At 41.2% G+C, this 16,166-nt stretch overlaps 2 protein-coding genes across 2 annotated transcripts; both read left to right on the plus strand.

Annotated features, from left to right (window-relative positions):
- Positions 1–5,894: 5,894 nt before the first annotated feature.
- LOC121766636 (reticuline oxidase-like) lies at positions 5,895–7,857 on the plus strand. Its single transcript, XM_042162912.1, has one exon. It carries the CDS (start codon positions 6,235–6,237, stop codon positions 7,855–7,857), a length of 1,623 nt encoding a protein of 540 aa, XP_042018846.1. The 5' UTR covers positions 5,895–6,234.
- A 3,145-nt stretch (positions 7,858–11,002) lies between these two features.
- Positions 11,003–13,832, plus strand: LOC121766376 (uncharacterized transmembrane protein DDB_G0289901-like). The gene is made up of 3 exons (XM_042162669.1): positions 11,003–11,146; positions 11,269–12,749; positions 13,471–13,832. Exons 2-3 carry the CDS (start codon positions 11,283–11,285, stop codon positions 13,642–13,644), a joined length of 1,641 nt encoding a protein of 546 aa, XP_042018603.1. The 5' UTR covers positions 11,003–11,146; positions 11,269–11,282; the 3' UTR covers positions 13,645–13,832.
- The last annotated feature ends 2,334 nt before the right edge of the window (positions 13,833–16,166 follow it).

A 16,166-nucleotide genomic window follows, 5' to 3' on the forward strand; every position in this document is an offset into this window, starting at 1 on the left:
CCCCGGAAGATCAGGAAAAGACGACATTCACATGTCCTATTGGTACGTATGCCTTCCGCCGGATGCCTTTTGGTTTGTGTAATGCACCGGCTACATTCCAACGTTGCATGATGGCAATCTTTTCCGACATGAATGAAGACATCATGGAGATCTTCATGGATGATTTCTCCGTCTTTGGATCTTCATTTGACTTGTGCTTAGAGAACTTGAGAAGGGTCTTACAAAGATGTGAGGAGTCAAATCTCGTGCTAAATTGGGAAAAGTGTCAATTTATGGTCAAAGAAGGCATAGTGTTGGGACACAAAGTGTCGGAGTTGGGGTTGGAGATGGATAAGGCGAAGATTGATGTGATCTCGAAGTTACCTCCCCCAACAAATGTGAAGGGCATCCGTAGTTTCCTTGGACATGCGGGATTCTACCGACGTTTTATAAAAGATTTTTCAAAGATTGCAAAGCCACTTTGCAACTTACTTGAGAAGGATGCCAAATTCGTCTTTGATGAGAAATGCCTTGAGGCATTTGAGTTGCTGAAGAAAAAACTAGTCGAAGCTCCTATCATTATCACACCCGATTGGTCTAAGCCGTTTGAGTTAATGTGTGATGCTTCGGACTATGCTGTGGGGGCCGTTTTAGGCCAAAGGAAAGACAAGGTCCTACATGCCGTTTACTATGCTAGCAAAGTACTCAATGAAGCTCAATTGAATTACACCACGACGGAGAAGGAAATGTTAGCAGTAGTGTATGCCTTTGAGAAGTTTCGGGCATATTTACTTGGCACGAAGGTGGTAGTGTTCACAGACCATTCAGCTATCAAATATTTGATGAATAAGAAAGATGCAAAGCCTCGGTTGGTGAGATGGATTCTCTTACTACAAGAGTTTGACGTGGAGATTAAAGACAAAAAGGGGACCGAGAATTTGGTAGCTGATCACCTGTCTAGACTAGAGGGATTGGAAGAGACGGAAGATGAGAGAAAAAAAAGGATCAATGAGAAATTTCCCGACGAGCAAGTGTTGCAAGTGGAAGCTCGGGAAGCATATGTGCCGTGGTTTGCCAATTTGGCGAACTACCTTGTCACGAGCATTATACCAGAAGGGTTGTCATCTAACCAAAAGAAGAAATTTTTGAGTGACACCCGCATGTATATTTGGGAAGATCCGTTTCTCTTCCGTATTTGTAGTGATGGAGTGATTCGAAGGTGTGTGGGAGAGCATGAACACCTTCAGATTTTGTCTGCATGCCATGATTCTGTGTATGGCGGCCACTTTGGAGCACGTCGAACCGCATTTAAGGTGCTTCAGTCCGGATTCTATTGGCCATCGATCTTCAAGGATGCAAAAGCCTATGTAGAGAGATGTGACAGTTGCCAAAGAACCGGCAATATCTCGTGGAGAAATGAAATGCCAATGAATAACATTCACGAGGTAGAACTCTTTGATGTTTGGGGAATAGACTTCATGGGACCGTTTCCCAAGTCTAATGGGCAACAGTACATTCTCGTAGCTGTTGATTATGTGTCCAAATGGGTAGAGGCAGTGGCCTCGGCAACCAATGATGCCAAAGTAGTGTTGAAGTTTATCAAGAATCACATCTTTAACCGCTTTGGGACACCTCGAGCTATTATCAGTGATGGAGGAACTCATTTTTGCAACAAGTTGTTTGAAAACCTCCTAGGAAAATATGGTGTCCAACACAAGGTTGCTACCCCCTATCATCCCCAAACTAGTGGTCAAGTTGAAGTCTCCAATCGTGAGATAAAACGGGTGCTTGAGAAAGTGGTGAAGCCGTCTCGAAAGGATTGGGCTCAAAAGCTAGATGATGCTTTGTGGGCATATCGAACGGCTTATAAGACCCCGATTGGAACTTCGCCATACAAGTTGGTCTTTGGAAAAGCTTGTCATTTGCCGGTAGAACTGAAGCATAGAGCTTATTGGGCTTTGCAAAAGCTCAATTTGGACTATGATGCTGCAGCCGAGAAGAGAATGTTTGACATGAATGAAATGGACGAGTTTAGGCTTCATGCATATGAGAGCGTTAATCTCTATAAGGAACGTGCTAAGAAGATACATGATGCAGCCATCAAGCCTCGTCACTTCCATGAAGGACAACAGGTCCTTTTATATAATTCTCGGCTCAAACTGTTTCCGGGCAAGCTCAAGTCAAGATGGTGGGGTCCTTATGTGGTGCACAAGGTGTACCCCTATGGTGCTGTGGACATTCGAGATCAGAAGAGTGATTCTATTTGGAAGGTGAATGGCCAACGCTTGAAGGCTTATGTTGGAGTTGAAAGTGGCATGGAGGCAAGAGAAGTGGCTTCTCTGGTGGAGCCAAAAGTGTAGATCAAGGATGAAGAAAGTCGAGCCAACGACTATAAACAAAGGCGCTGATTGGGAGGCAACCCAAGTTTTTATTTTTCTTTTATTTTTGTTTCCTTATGTTGGAGGTTTTGTTTGCTCAATTCTTTCCTCTAACATTTATTTTGAATTGAGTGTTTCTTTTTGTAGGTTTTGTTTCTTTTTGTAGGAGCAACATGGAGATGTGACATATGTTGGAGCTTAGGAGGAACCACACCCACAAAGGAACTTACACCCGCCCTCCCACCCGAATGCACTATGGACTTCTTGCCAAGTTTGGGGGAGTATCTTTCCCTTTACTTTATAATTGTTCTTCTATGCATGCATTGAGGACAATGACGCATTCAAGTTTGGGGGGGTTGTCAATGATTTTTATGCTTGATGCATGTTTATTGGGTGTATTATTTGATAAAGGTGTTTTGAATCAATGTATTTGACGGGTGCATGCTTTATCTTCGGCTTTCTGGTTGGGAATTCGTGCTTGATTTTACTTCATCTTTGAAGCTTAGGATGAATGGAATGGGTGCATGAATCTATTTGAAAAAGCATGTCGTGATTACATCCGATTTCTTGAGTTGAGGAGAGTGTGAAAATCGCATGACTTGTGGAAATTACGTTGGATTGATTTGCTTTATCGAGTGAAGTGCTTGCGTTCGTTTGTGTTAACGATTTGGGAGGATAAGGCACTAGGATGAACTCTATGGCCAAATGATCACATGCCTAGTCCTACACATGATCCCCTAGAAGCCACCTTGAGCTTAATTCCCTATTCTTTGTGTAAACACTTAGCCAAATACTTAGCTACTTAAATAAGCCTCATTTTAGCCTCATTATTAGACCTTGCTACTATTTGGGTGCTAAATACTAGTTTGAGCTTTGTGGTTGAGTGTTGAGTGTTGGGTGGTGAATTGTAAAAGGGTAGACATCTTTTTAGACTTGATGTAATGCATACGTGAAAAGAATGAAGTTCTTAAAAAAAAAAAAAAAGACGACCTCCAAATTCACAAAAGTCGAGGTCTTTACAAAAAAAAAAAGAATAAGTTGATGAAATAAAGATAGAGCTTCTATGTTTGTTTGTGTAATCTCGTCTGGAATAGACCTCAAGTTTGGGGGAGTGTGGGTTTGGTTGTAATTTTTCGTAGGTTAATCTTCGGAAGGAAGTTGTAGGAGGGAAGATTTTGGCACTCAAATGTGTAGCCTTTGAGCTCACTATCCATATTGATCCTACCTCGTCCCTAGCCCCATTACAACCTTGAAACAAGACCTTGGACCTTATCGTTGATGCTTGTGGATGTTGTGTAAATAACTTGGTAGAGTTAAAGAAGTTCGGTTTGAAATCCGTGTGTCTATGTGATTAGTAGTGCTTGATGAGTCGATGATGACGGTTTGAGTTGTTTGATCGTATGTTTGGACCTACTTTGAAGTGCACCTTGACTTGAAGTTCTAGGGGGATGAGTGATTGTTCTTGAGAGTGGGAAATTTCGATTGGAAATGTTGGGGGTTTAGATTTTGTCACTCACGTCCTTACATGATTCTTTTTGATGAAAATCTCTTTGCGGGTGAAGTTTGGGTGAGTTTTCGAGCTTAAAATGTACCTTGCTCGGGGCGAGCAAGAGATTAAGTTTGGGGGTATTTGATGCGTAGCATATTTCTTATACTTTTCCCCCTAAACTACACACTTTTATGTTAATTATAACTCATCAAGTTGTATTTGTTTTGAAGTTTAGGAGGATTGGAAGCTGAAAGTTCGCCGGGTGAAATTGACAAAGCATGCAGAGATGAGAAACATCGCCCGGTCGGGCGATTATGAGATTCGAAACGCCCGGTCGGGCGAAACACGTAAAAGCATGAGGAGAGTCCAGAAAGTTCGCCCGGTCGGGCGATTCTTCAAGACACAAAACGCCCGGTCGGGCGTTTCCCACGATGCACCCCAGTAGCAGTTCGCCCGGTCAGGCGATTATCCCTTTTAATTTCGCCCGGCCGGGCGTTTGGTTGTTTAACTGCAATATTGCAGTTTTTGCGGGAGCGTTTTTGTGGGGAAGAGACGTTGCTGTCAGAATGGGGGAAAGAAAAGAAGGAAAAAGGAAAAAGGGAAGAGCAGTGACAGAGGGGAGAGAAGAAAAGGCTGCGAAAAAGTAAGGAGGAGAGAGATCTGGAGAAAAGGAACGTAATCTGGGCAGAATTCCATTTGATCAATTTGGGGGAGATTAAGTTTTGATTAATTGGTGGAGACGTTTTGTCAGAGAAGTTGACTTTGGAGAGAAATCATTTTGAAGCAATAATACCGATTGATGCTTGGGAGTTTATTCGAGCAATTCAACAACAATTTCTTCTTGGTTTCTATGGTTTCAGATCTCTCATTCATGCTCCTAGTTTGATTATGATTGGCTAAAAATCTTAGTGTTGCTCCAAACATGTAGACGAATAAATTATTCATGTGATTTATGCTATGTTCTTCTGTATCTTATGATCGTCTTCATCACAATTTCCTTGTTTGAATCTATTACTTTTGGTGCATCATTAGTAGTAGTTCCATAATCCTAATCAAATGTCTCTTTAACTTTGAATAGGAAAGATCCTTGTGGTGATGAATTATCAATTAGATTTGTTCAAATGATAATTTGATAATGGATTTCTTGTGCTTATAGTAATTGATCTTTGAGTCTCGCGCTTCCGTAGGATCCATAGATTAATGAAAATTAGTTTATAGAATATGTGTTCAACTATTCTTCAACTATTGTTTGTCGAGCATGTTCAGTGCTAGCATCGAGAATTGATTTCATAATCCCATAATTCATAAGATAGAGTTGGACATTAGAATAAATCAATGTTTTATTCGTGAATGTTTGGAGTAACAATTTCTTCTCTTCATTCGTCTAGCTTATTTAATTTCTTGTAATTGTCGTTACATGATCTTTAATCAAAATCTTCAAACTAAAATCCTCTTTAGTATGGGTTTTCTATGTTTTAGAGTTAAATAATCTTTCCTTCCCTGTGGATCGACACCTTAAATTACTACACACGAAGCTGTAATCTTGCAGTGAAGTGGTAATATTTGGGTTAATTAATTGAACTTGAGTGATACTTTATCTATTGTAATAAGCCTAAAAATTACACATCACTGTGTTTAAACCAGAAAAAATAATACTCCTATGTACTTAATTTTTTTGCAAGACTTATGAATTTGTATGTGAAATTGTATTTGTATTTGTATTTGGATGAGTTTTTGATTTGTTTTAATTTTTTAACTTAAAACTAATAAATTATCCATTTTAAGAACAAAATCTATAGCCCTATTAGTTTATTATGTACATTTTTTTCTAAAAATATTAATTTTTCTTATTCTAGATTTCTATTTATATAGGGGGCGCGCAAAGAATTTGTATTAGGCCCAAATTAATTACTCTATTGAGGTTGCACATTCATATTATGAGCAAGAATTTGAATCTTGCTGCTGAATATTCTTTCCTAGTGACATTGAACATAAAAGCAAATATGAAACATAAAAATTTAAACAGAAAACTGATAAATTATCTTCAAGAAAATTCTACTATAAAAATGGTGGCTTGAGTTTTGTGTGCATCTCTTCACTGTGAAATATAGTAGGAGGAGTACTAACTAGATTGAATACGAAGAAACAAAGGCGGCCTTGTTTCCATGCATTTGTCTGGTTTCAGTTCATTAATCCTTAAAAAAGTAGACTCAAATTATATATTCTTTGTCTGTTTATGTTCATGTCTGAATCAATGCCGGCCTTCTCCATTGATCTCTCCATCCTTTTGTCCTCTATTTGCCAAATGATTCTCTAATCTTTGCCTTAAAACGGCAGACTTTCTCCATTTCTGCATAATTAGCATCCTCTAAAACACAATTTGTAGCAATGAAGAATCTATCGACAAATATTCTGTTTCCTCTGTTCATTGTCATGCAGATTCTTGCTCATGCTTACTGTCATGAGAGTGTAGAAGTTCTCCAATCATGTTTGGTTGACCACAGTGTGTTTAACTTCTCTCTCTACCCGAATTCCGGCAACGATCCGACTACCTACTTCAGCTTGCTCGATTTCTCCATTCAGAATCTCCGGTTCGCAGTGGCCGAGACCCCCAAGCCGGCGGCCATCGTCATGCCGGAGACCCGGCAGCAGCTGGTGGCCACCGTCGTGTGCTGCCACCTGGGGTCATGGGAGATCAGAGTGAGGAGCGGCGGCCATAGCTACGAGGGCGCGTCGTATATGGCAGGGGACGGCCGGATGTTCGTGTTGATCGATATGATGAATCTCGATGGCGTGTCCGTGGATTCGGAGGCAGAAGTTGCTTGGGTGGAAGGCGGTGCGACTTTGGGCCAGACGTATTACGCTATTTCTAGGTCGAGTCTGTCGCTCGGTTTTCCCGCGGGGTCGTGCCCCACTGTCGGGGTAGGGGGCCACGTCGGAGGGGGCGGGTTCGGGCTTTTGTCGCGGATGTACGGCCTGGCTGCGGATAATGTGGTGGATGCGCTCCTAATAGATGCAGAGGGGAGGGTGTTGGACCGGGCGGGGATGGGGGAGGACGTGTTCTGGGCCATCCGTGGGGGCGGGGGAGGGAACTGGGGCGTTGTGTACGCATGGAAAATCCGACTTGTTAAAGTCCCGGAGCGCGTGACAGGGTTTATTGTGAATAGGGCAAGATCTGAAGGTTGCATGTTAGACCTGGTCAACATGTGGCAGCATGTAGCCCCAGGGTTGGACGATAAGTTTTACCTGTCGTCCTTCCTAGGGGCCTCTCTCCCTGAGGCAAAAGCCTCAGGGCTCACAGCTACATTCAAGGGGTTCTACTTGGGCACAAAAGAGGAAACTCTCAAGATCATGAATGAGACATTTCCTGAATTGGAAATCGTCGAGGGAGAATGCACGGAGATGAGCTGGATCGAGTCCGTTCTCTACTTCTCAGGGCTCGAAAAGGGGAGCTCGATTTCGAGTCTAAGAGATCGGTTTTTAAAGGGCAAGAACTATTTCAAGGCCAAATCGGACTACGTGAGGGATCCGATTCCGGTGAATGGGATCAAATCTGCTACCAAGATTCTGAAAAAAGAGCCAAAGGGGTATGTGATTCTAGACCCTTATGGTGGAGCCATGCACAAAATAAGCAATGAATCCATAGCTTTCCCTCATAGAAAAGGCAACATTTTCACAATCCAATATCTTGTTGAATGGGATGAAGCTGAGAATGGGAGGAGCCAAGATTACATAGCTTGGATAAGGGGCTTCTACAACGCGATGACACCCTTCGCCTCGTCTGAGCCAAGGGCAGCCTATGTCAACTACATGGATCTTGATCTTGGTTTTGAAGGCATGCTGAGCAGTATTGGTACAGATGCTGTTGAGGTTGCAAGAACATGGGGAGAGAAGTACTTCTTGAAAAACTATGATAGGCTTGTGAGAGCCAAGACAAAGATTGATCCTCTTAATGTTTTTAGGAATCAGCAGGGGATTCCTCCAATGTCAGTTTTGGATGCAGAAATGTAAAAACAATGAAAACTGGACTTAGTGCGAGTGTTTTGATGAGTTTTGTTGTGTTGAATCTATGATCATGAATGGATTTAGATAACAGAATCATATTCCATATGTATGTCAGAGTGAGCTGCCAAGCTAGAATCATATCCTTTATTCCATACAACATTGCTAGGATGTGATCACTTCATTCATATACATTATACACATCAAAAGTGAAGAAGACGACGACGACGGATAATAGAGAAATTTTCGATTATTTCGAAAATATATACTCCATTTTGTCACTTTTCACAATAGATTTGATGATGCTCACATAAAGTGGCATATTCTAGCCTACGTCTTGATGTCAATCCTCCTACGTGTTTCTAATCTTGTCACACATTTTGGTACAACTGTATATCAAATTTCGATACAATATCAATGTTGAAAATTGGTCATATTAAATTTTCAATATACCAAACGTATAATACTCCTAGTATTTACTGATACATACATTTTCGACAAAATAAAATTTTCAATAACATAATGTAGCAATCCACTCCTACAAAAAACCATGTTTTCCCCTTAAATTTTGTAAAGACATCTACCTTAACATGAGCTGAATTCAACTTCTAACAAAAGGAATATGTCAGAAAATAATAAAGGGATCTTGAATGTATACCTCTTCTATTGATAAAAGCAAGGAAGCAATAGTTATCTCAAAAGATTCCCAACTAGCTAGTGGCGAATCTAAATTCCTTTCCACTTCACACAAGACTTGGTTCCTGTATAAAAGAGGAGCAAACCTTCATACTTTTTCCCTTAAACAAAAACAAATCAATCCTCGTTACATAGCTAAAAACATGAAGTTCTTTCCATTTGTGGATGAGCAGAAAGAGAAGAAGGCGGCTAGTGCTAGAGCTGCTTCGGACAGCCTCATCAGACTCGAATGCGTGTATCAGTATAAGCCTCATGAAGCTCATATATGTCAGGTGAAGCCGGCTTTTAGGAGCGAGAATTTGCTCAACATCTGTGAGGCAGTGCAGTTTGTTGATGGATCATCCATCTTGGAAGGCTCCAAGAGGAAGTCTGTCGCTATGGCGTGCTAGATTTTGTCGAGCATCGTTATTGTAAACAGTAGAATTTGCTGGCTTGAGCTTGCTTCTTCTTGTAGTACTAGTACTTATGGTTTTTCTTGTTCAGTTGTTCATGTAGTTCAAGTAGGGGTTTCATGCATGGTGTCCAAGTAGAAGATTTCATGTATCAGATGTAGATTGAATTATATGTGTCTATGATATTTATGTTACTCGTTGTGTTAATTTGTGATTATTGTGAAACTCCATATTAGTATTATAATGTCCGCTTTGGACAAAACGATTTTGTGACACTAACCAAAATGCCTAAACTAGTGGAGTTGGAGTTGCACTTATATATATTGCTTGAACATTTTTTAATTCTCCGACGATAATTATTAATCACTGCAGAAAAATAGCTTGATAGATAGAATTAAATGGAATATTTTGGAAGATAAAAGTAGTACTACTCCATAGTCTTTGAATCTCAATCATTCTAGTGATTAGGACGACTGTCTTTTTCATCTAGGTTTTGTTGGTGTCAGTGTGAAAAGAAAGCAAGCACAATAACAAAGATGAATATCATGAGATTTATGCTATATTCCACTGAAAAAAATAAATGAGCATCCAATGCTTATACTTGAATCGTGACTGATTAAGCAACTAGTGGCGAATCTCTATCTCCTAGCCTCTCTCTCCTCTCTTCCACATGAAACTATCTAAACACACTACTTCTTCTTCTGTATAAAAGGAGTACTCCCACAAACTCATCTTCCACATAGAAACAAAATGAAGAAGTTGGGTTTGGATAATAAGGGCGAAGGCAGTAAAGAAAAGAAGGTAAAAGGGCTCGAGCTCAAACAAGAATGTGTATATCAGTTTAAGATAGAGCAGCCTCCACTCCTTCAAATCGAGCCCGCCTGTGAGGCTGCGGTCACCCGTATTCTTCCCGGATTCGACACCAAATCCGTAGCCATAAATTGTTGATGCGGTCATTTGGTACTATTTTGTAAAATTTTTGTTACTAGTAACTTTTTGCCTCAAACGAATATTACATGAAACGATATTAATTCATTTTTTGGTTTTAGTAGAATATAACACTACATATAAAGAGTTGGAAATGCAATAGAGTTGATATCTAAGCATAATACAACCCGCATGCGACGACGTTTTGGCACTGCAGCCAGAGACTATGGAAGCATCCTTCATAAATTGGTAATACAAAAATGGAACCATTATTGTAGCCCTCCACTCATAACTGTTAAACCAAAAGACGAGACAATAAACAGTCGACACATTGAGCCGTGAATTGGATATTCATATGTATGATAATTAGTTTCAATATATAATTTCCACTATTTTCTAGTCAATCCAAATCATAAACTAAACATTGCATGTAAACCAAACATATTATGTTAATGCTTTACTCTATTAAAAAATAAGTCGAATTGGGCCAATAATCGAGTTTTGGCACAATATAGTTGTCGGCACGCTAATATTAACCATTGTTTAGATTAAATATTTGTGTAAAGTACTATAAATATGTGAGATTTTTGTTTGTACTATAATTTTTACCTTTTTACTAGTTTTATAAATCGTACTCCAAATTATCTAACATAAATATACTATTCAAGTGAAGAAGAGTGTCACCAAAATTAAATTTGAAAGCATCTCAAGAGAGAAGAAATGAATAATAAGAAGTACAGGTAAAAATGAAAGAATAAAGAAGAAAAAAGAAAAAGAAAAATGAATGGAAAATAAAATCAGATAATGATAATATCGTTTGAGAGTTGAGATATCCCATGATTCATAACATAATTTAGTGGATATTAGTTAATGGGTAAAAATATCTTAAAAGTAAAAAATTTGAAAAAAAGACAAAATATCATAAAATGGTGTAAAATGTATATGATCTTAAATGATTATCCTTATGTTTAATGACTATCTTTAGTAGTAGTAGTAAAATTTATTGAAGATTATAAAGTTTAAAATGTTTGAAAATACAAAGGACACATCATACATTGTCCTTGCGAATTTCCTAAACTACCCTCTAATATCCAATTTCCAAACGAGTCTTATTTTATTTCTGAATCCCCAAATTCCAGCTTAAATCGAAAAGCTCCGATCACAACATCATCGCAGCACAGCTCCACCGCTCCCGGCGGCACCACCCACTGCCTAAGTCAGCTCGACTCAGTCTTCATCTCCTCTTTCAAGGCAGATCGATCCACAGATCATATCTCATCTAGGTTCTCCGATTTCCCCTTATCTTATTTCCATTCATTCTGATTTAGTATGATCGAATGATTTAGTCTTCGTTTAAATTCGATCTAGTTACCATCTCATTTCAATTGTTGGATCGTTTATCTAGAGGCGGAATAAATCATGAATTCGAGCTACGGGAAATCGAACAACAACAAATCGGGCTCGGTAAACGCCTTCGATTTCGATCTCGGCCTCGGCTCGGGCCGTTCGGCGCCTATGAATGATAAGAGGAACCAGACGCCGTCGTATTCATCAACTGCGTACGCATATTCGTCAGCTCAACCGAAACCGAATACGGCGTCGTCCTGGACCCATCAGCCCGTATTGCCGGCTCAATCGGGCCCGACGTCTATGGTGGGAGACATTTTTGGGAAGAGCTGGAACTCCCCCGCCCCTCCAAGTTCCAGTGCATCCGTTGTTGGCATTGTGAATGGTAAGAACCCCAATCTGTTTAGTGATTTGGTGAACTCCGCAATTGGCGGGAACAAGAGTAGCAGCAATGTGCCTCTGAAAAACACAGCCCCTGTCACGAGCCAGAGTGCATTCTCGATGGGGAATATGGGGAATTCGTTGCCAAAAACTACTTATTCAGTCGGCGGGGCTGCAGGAACTAATGTCGGTAGTAGTGGTGGAAATGTGAACTATGGAGGAAGTTATGGCAGAAGTTCGAGTGTTGGTGGTAACAACGTGAATTCGGGTGGTGGTAGCTTTCGAAATTCAAATATTGGGGGTCCATCAATGAAAAGTATGACAGGGGGTGGAGTTGGAGGTGTGGGGATGGGTTCAAGTAAGGACCCTTTTGGATCTTTGGTGGATTTTTCGTCTAAGTCGTCTGCTGGTATGAAGTCAGCAAATAAAGCAACTGAGAAGAGTGGTTTTGGGGATGATTTGTTTGGTGGCTTTCAAAATGCCACTTCGAATTCATCAGGTTCTGCCTTTCCCACAAGTAACAATGATCCATTTGGGAATTTTCAAAATGCCACTTCAAAAACAAGCGGAGATTCATTTTCTTCCAATGCCTTTTCCGCTAATAACAGTGATCCATTGGGCGATGCATTTGCGAATTTTCAGAATGCCCCTTCAAAAACTGGTGGATCCACATTTTCATCCAGTGCTTTTCCTACAAGTAACAATGATCCATTAGGTGATTTCGGGTTTTCTAGCAGTGTACCGACCAGTCAAAGTCAGCCTAAAACACAATCCTCGGGAGCTAATGGCTTTGATGCTTTATTTTCTTCGACTGCTGGTGGAGTAACAGGAGGGGCTGAAGGATTTGCTACCCAGCAGTTCTCGGAGGGTGATGATTGGGGAATGAATGAAGATTTTGCAGGAAATGATGCAGGGGGAACAACTGAGCTTGAAGGCCTTCCTCCTCCCCCTGCCGGTGTTTCTGCTTCGTCTGCAAAGAATAAGGGTATGGATAATTACAAGCAGGGCCAATTTGCTGATGCTATAAAATGGTTGTCTTGGGCCGTTGTTCTTCTTGAGAAGGCTGGTGATGATGGGACAGAGGATGTGTTAGTCAACAGGGCTTCGTGCTACAAGGAAGTCGGAGAGTATAAGAAGGCCGTAGCTGACTGTACAAAGGTGCTAGTTTATTCTCTAAACTATCATATCTATCCAATTACTTATTTCAAATTTCTACAGATGAACCCATTGGTAATCCTAGTCCTTATTCTGCAGTTATAATAAGAGAAACTTGGAAATGTTATAGACATGAAATTCTCTGTTCTCTTATTGGTGTAAAATGAAAATTCTATTTAGGAGCTAGCGGCTGTAAGTGGGACTCCACTTGTTGCATATATATAATGTACTGATTGGTCTCACATGGGCACTATAATTCCTTCTGCATATTGATCCTCAATTAGTCACTCTCTGGGTAATAATAGTCAACATTGATGAATGTTAGAGCAGGCTTATGGTAGAACTGAGTATCTCGAACTGCAATTTGTAGCATTGATGCCTTTACCCAGCATTAAATTTCACATATATGTATACATCCAAACATTTTGCCCTCTCTAATTAAATACACCATCTGGTCTTTGCTGGGTGCCTTATGTTTACAGTTATCATTTTCTTCTTACAATGTACCAGTCACCTTCATCTTTAATTATTTGATTATTTACCTAAAATCTGTGCATCTTGAATGGGTTTCCAAGTTGCCCTACTATGAATGTTGATGGAATGCCTACAATTTTTGTGAAGAGGAATCATGTAACTTTGAGACATAACATTCTCACACATCCAATCAAGTTGAATTGCTTGTCGCGACATAAATAACTTGAGAGAGTCATGTTCTCTTGTGCAGGTGCTTGAACGTGATGGCAAGAATGTATCTGTTCTAGTCCAGCGTGCTCTCCTTTATGAGAGCATGGAGAAATACAAGCTTGGAGCTGAAGATCTCAGAACTGTCATGAAACTTGATCCTGGTAATAGGGTTGCAAGAAGCACCATCCATCGCCTCACAAAGATGGCAGGATAGAGTGCTTTTTGTTACATCTCGTATTTCGCTTTGTCACGGTATTGGTCTTGTTTGGAAGGTATGCGGGAGTTTTTAAACAACTGATGAGTTTTCTTATTTCGTTTTGCCCTCTGAAAAAACCAAACCTTGTAAACTTGTTGTTCCTATTTCTTTTCAAGTTCATATTATGTGATATTCTTTGTGTCTAACTGATCATATGGTTGGAGTTCACCTTTTTTTTAGTTGTTAAAATATCCAAAAATATCGGAACAATTCAAACAAAAAATATTTGTAGTTGTTTCTTGCTGCCTCTGATTAAAACCGGTAGATCGATCCATTGACAAATCATGTTGCGTGGATTTAATTCCTTTAATCTACTCATGTTGAGCCAGATGCTACTGTAGGGGTGTCAGCGATGGTGAATTTTTCGTGACTGAAAATCGCCCGGGTTAGAGTTTCGCAATCGGCCAGCGAAGATTTCCCCCTCAAATTGCGCACTAAGGCCACCTGCAACGCGTCTCGCGGGTGGCTCGTATCTCGTCCCGCCGAGACGAGACGGCGGCGAGACGCGTTGCAGCGCCCCGTCTCGTCCCGGTCTCGCTGAGACGCCCTGCCCACCGAGACACCTCGCGGGCTGTCTCGCCACGCGCTTGCGCGACGTGGCGCGCTCCGGCGCCATGCGTGACGCCCATTCGCCGGCCCGCGAGTGGACTTCGTCACGCTGACGCAATAAATCATTTTTTTAATTCGAAAACGGTAATATTACCGTTTTTCGACCATTTTCCTATATTTTTTTATTTTTTTACTCTATAAATACTCATATTTCATCCTTATTTCACACACAAATACACATCAAATCCTCCAAATAAACTCCATTTCCTCTCCAATTTTCATCTAATCTCTCATCACAAAATGTCCGGCGACGGAAACTCTGGCGGCGGCTCCGGCGGGTTTGACATCAACGCGTTTGGCGACTGGGGGCGTGTACAACGTGTTGGGTGGTTCCGGTTCGTCTACGCCGGGCACCTAGGGCTCGTCGACGCCGGGGGGTACCAACCACCCCATTTTTGATGTGGATGCATACGCTCGTCCCTCCGCCCCGAGGTATTCGCAGGGATTGTCCCAAATTCGGGAGGATTATCCGGATGAACCCCATCCGGAAGGAGGACGAGGCGGTGGAAGCTCCAGGGCATTCGACGCCGTGGAGGAAGAGGCGGAGGCGGCCGAGGAGGATGAGGATGTAGGTCGGCATCCGTACAGCCGCAAGGACACGATGGCGGTGTACAACGCCTGGATCAGCGTCTCGTACGATCCCATCGTCGGGAATCAACAATTCCGGAAGTGCTTCTAGGAAAAGGTCACCGAGGCCTACAACGAGATCAAGCCAAGAGGGTCCCGCCGCCGCACATTGAAGATGCTCCGGGATCACTTTGACCTAGTCGACAGGGATGTCAAAAAATTCTGCGGCATCTACAAGAACGAAGCGGATCATTACCAAAGCGGAGCCACAGGAGCCGACATTCTGAGATCGACTTTGCAAGTCTACTTCGACGACACCGGCAAAGAATTCAGACATGTCGATGTCTGGGAGGCCGTCAAAGACGAGGAAAGGTGGGCCAGCGGTGTGCGGTCCAGCTCTGGCTCGACCTCGAAGCACACGGCGGGTGACCAATACTCGTCTAGTGCGCCGCACAAGAGGCTGCCTCGCAGGAGGTTGAGGGCACGACAAACGATGTCGGGGGTTCTCCCGTGTGCGCCGTCGGCCGCAAGGGACCAAGGCGGCGAAGGCGGCTAGAGGGAGGAAGGGCAGAGGCGAATCAAGCTCGAACACCATATTGTCCATGTACTTGACCGCCACGATGACGGACACTTCCCGCATGACGCCTCCACAATACCAAGCTCATCTTGCCGGAAATTGAGTATATGGCAAGACAAATTGGTATTCCGCCTCCAGGTAGCTTGAGTGCACCGCCACCGCCGCGGAGTAGTTTTTTTAATTTCTATAAAATTGTATTTTAAATTATATTTTTTTTTATGTATTTTGCCATGAATTTAATTATGTATTTTTTTTAGGATTTTAAGTTATATTTTTATTTTATTTAATGAAGTGTGTTTTTTATTAATTGAATTTGTTGAAAAAATAAAAAAATGAAATTGAATGAATAATGAGTTAAGAGATGGCTAAGAGACGGATAAGAGATGGAGGGTTACAGGTTCTGTCTCTTAGTTAAGAGATATAGTGAAAAGTACAGTGGAGCCCATAAATAGTTAAGGATGAGACGGATAAGAGACAGCATTACAGATAACCTAAACAAACAAAACTAACATTGATGATTATGATCATTATCCTCATCCTGGCATTATGTAAGAGAGAGAACGTAGAAAAGTGTGTTTTGCATCAATAAATGTGAAGATCACATTAAAATACTAGTACTACTATTATATGGTAAATATGGAGTAACTTTTTATCAAACAAAATTATTCAAATTGTTGACCAGTAAAGAACACGTTTTAGGAAATGCGATAAAGGTTGGAAAATGTAC

Source organism: Salvia splendens, chromosome 15 (genome assembly GCF_004379255.2).
Source record: "Salvia splendens isolate huo1 chromosome 15, SspV2, whole genome shotgun sequence".
NCBI lineage: Eukaryota > Viridiplantae > Streptophyta > Magnoliopsida > Lamiales > Lamiaceae > Salvia > Salvia splendens.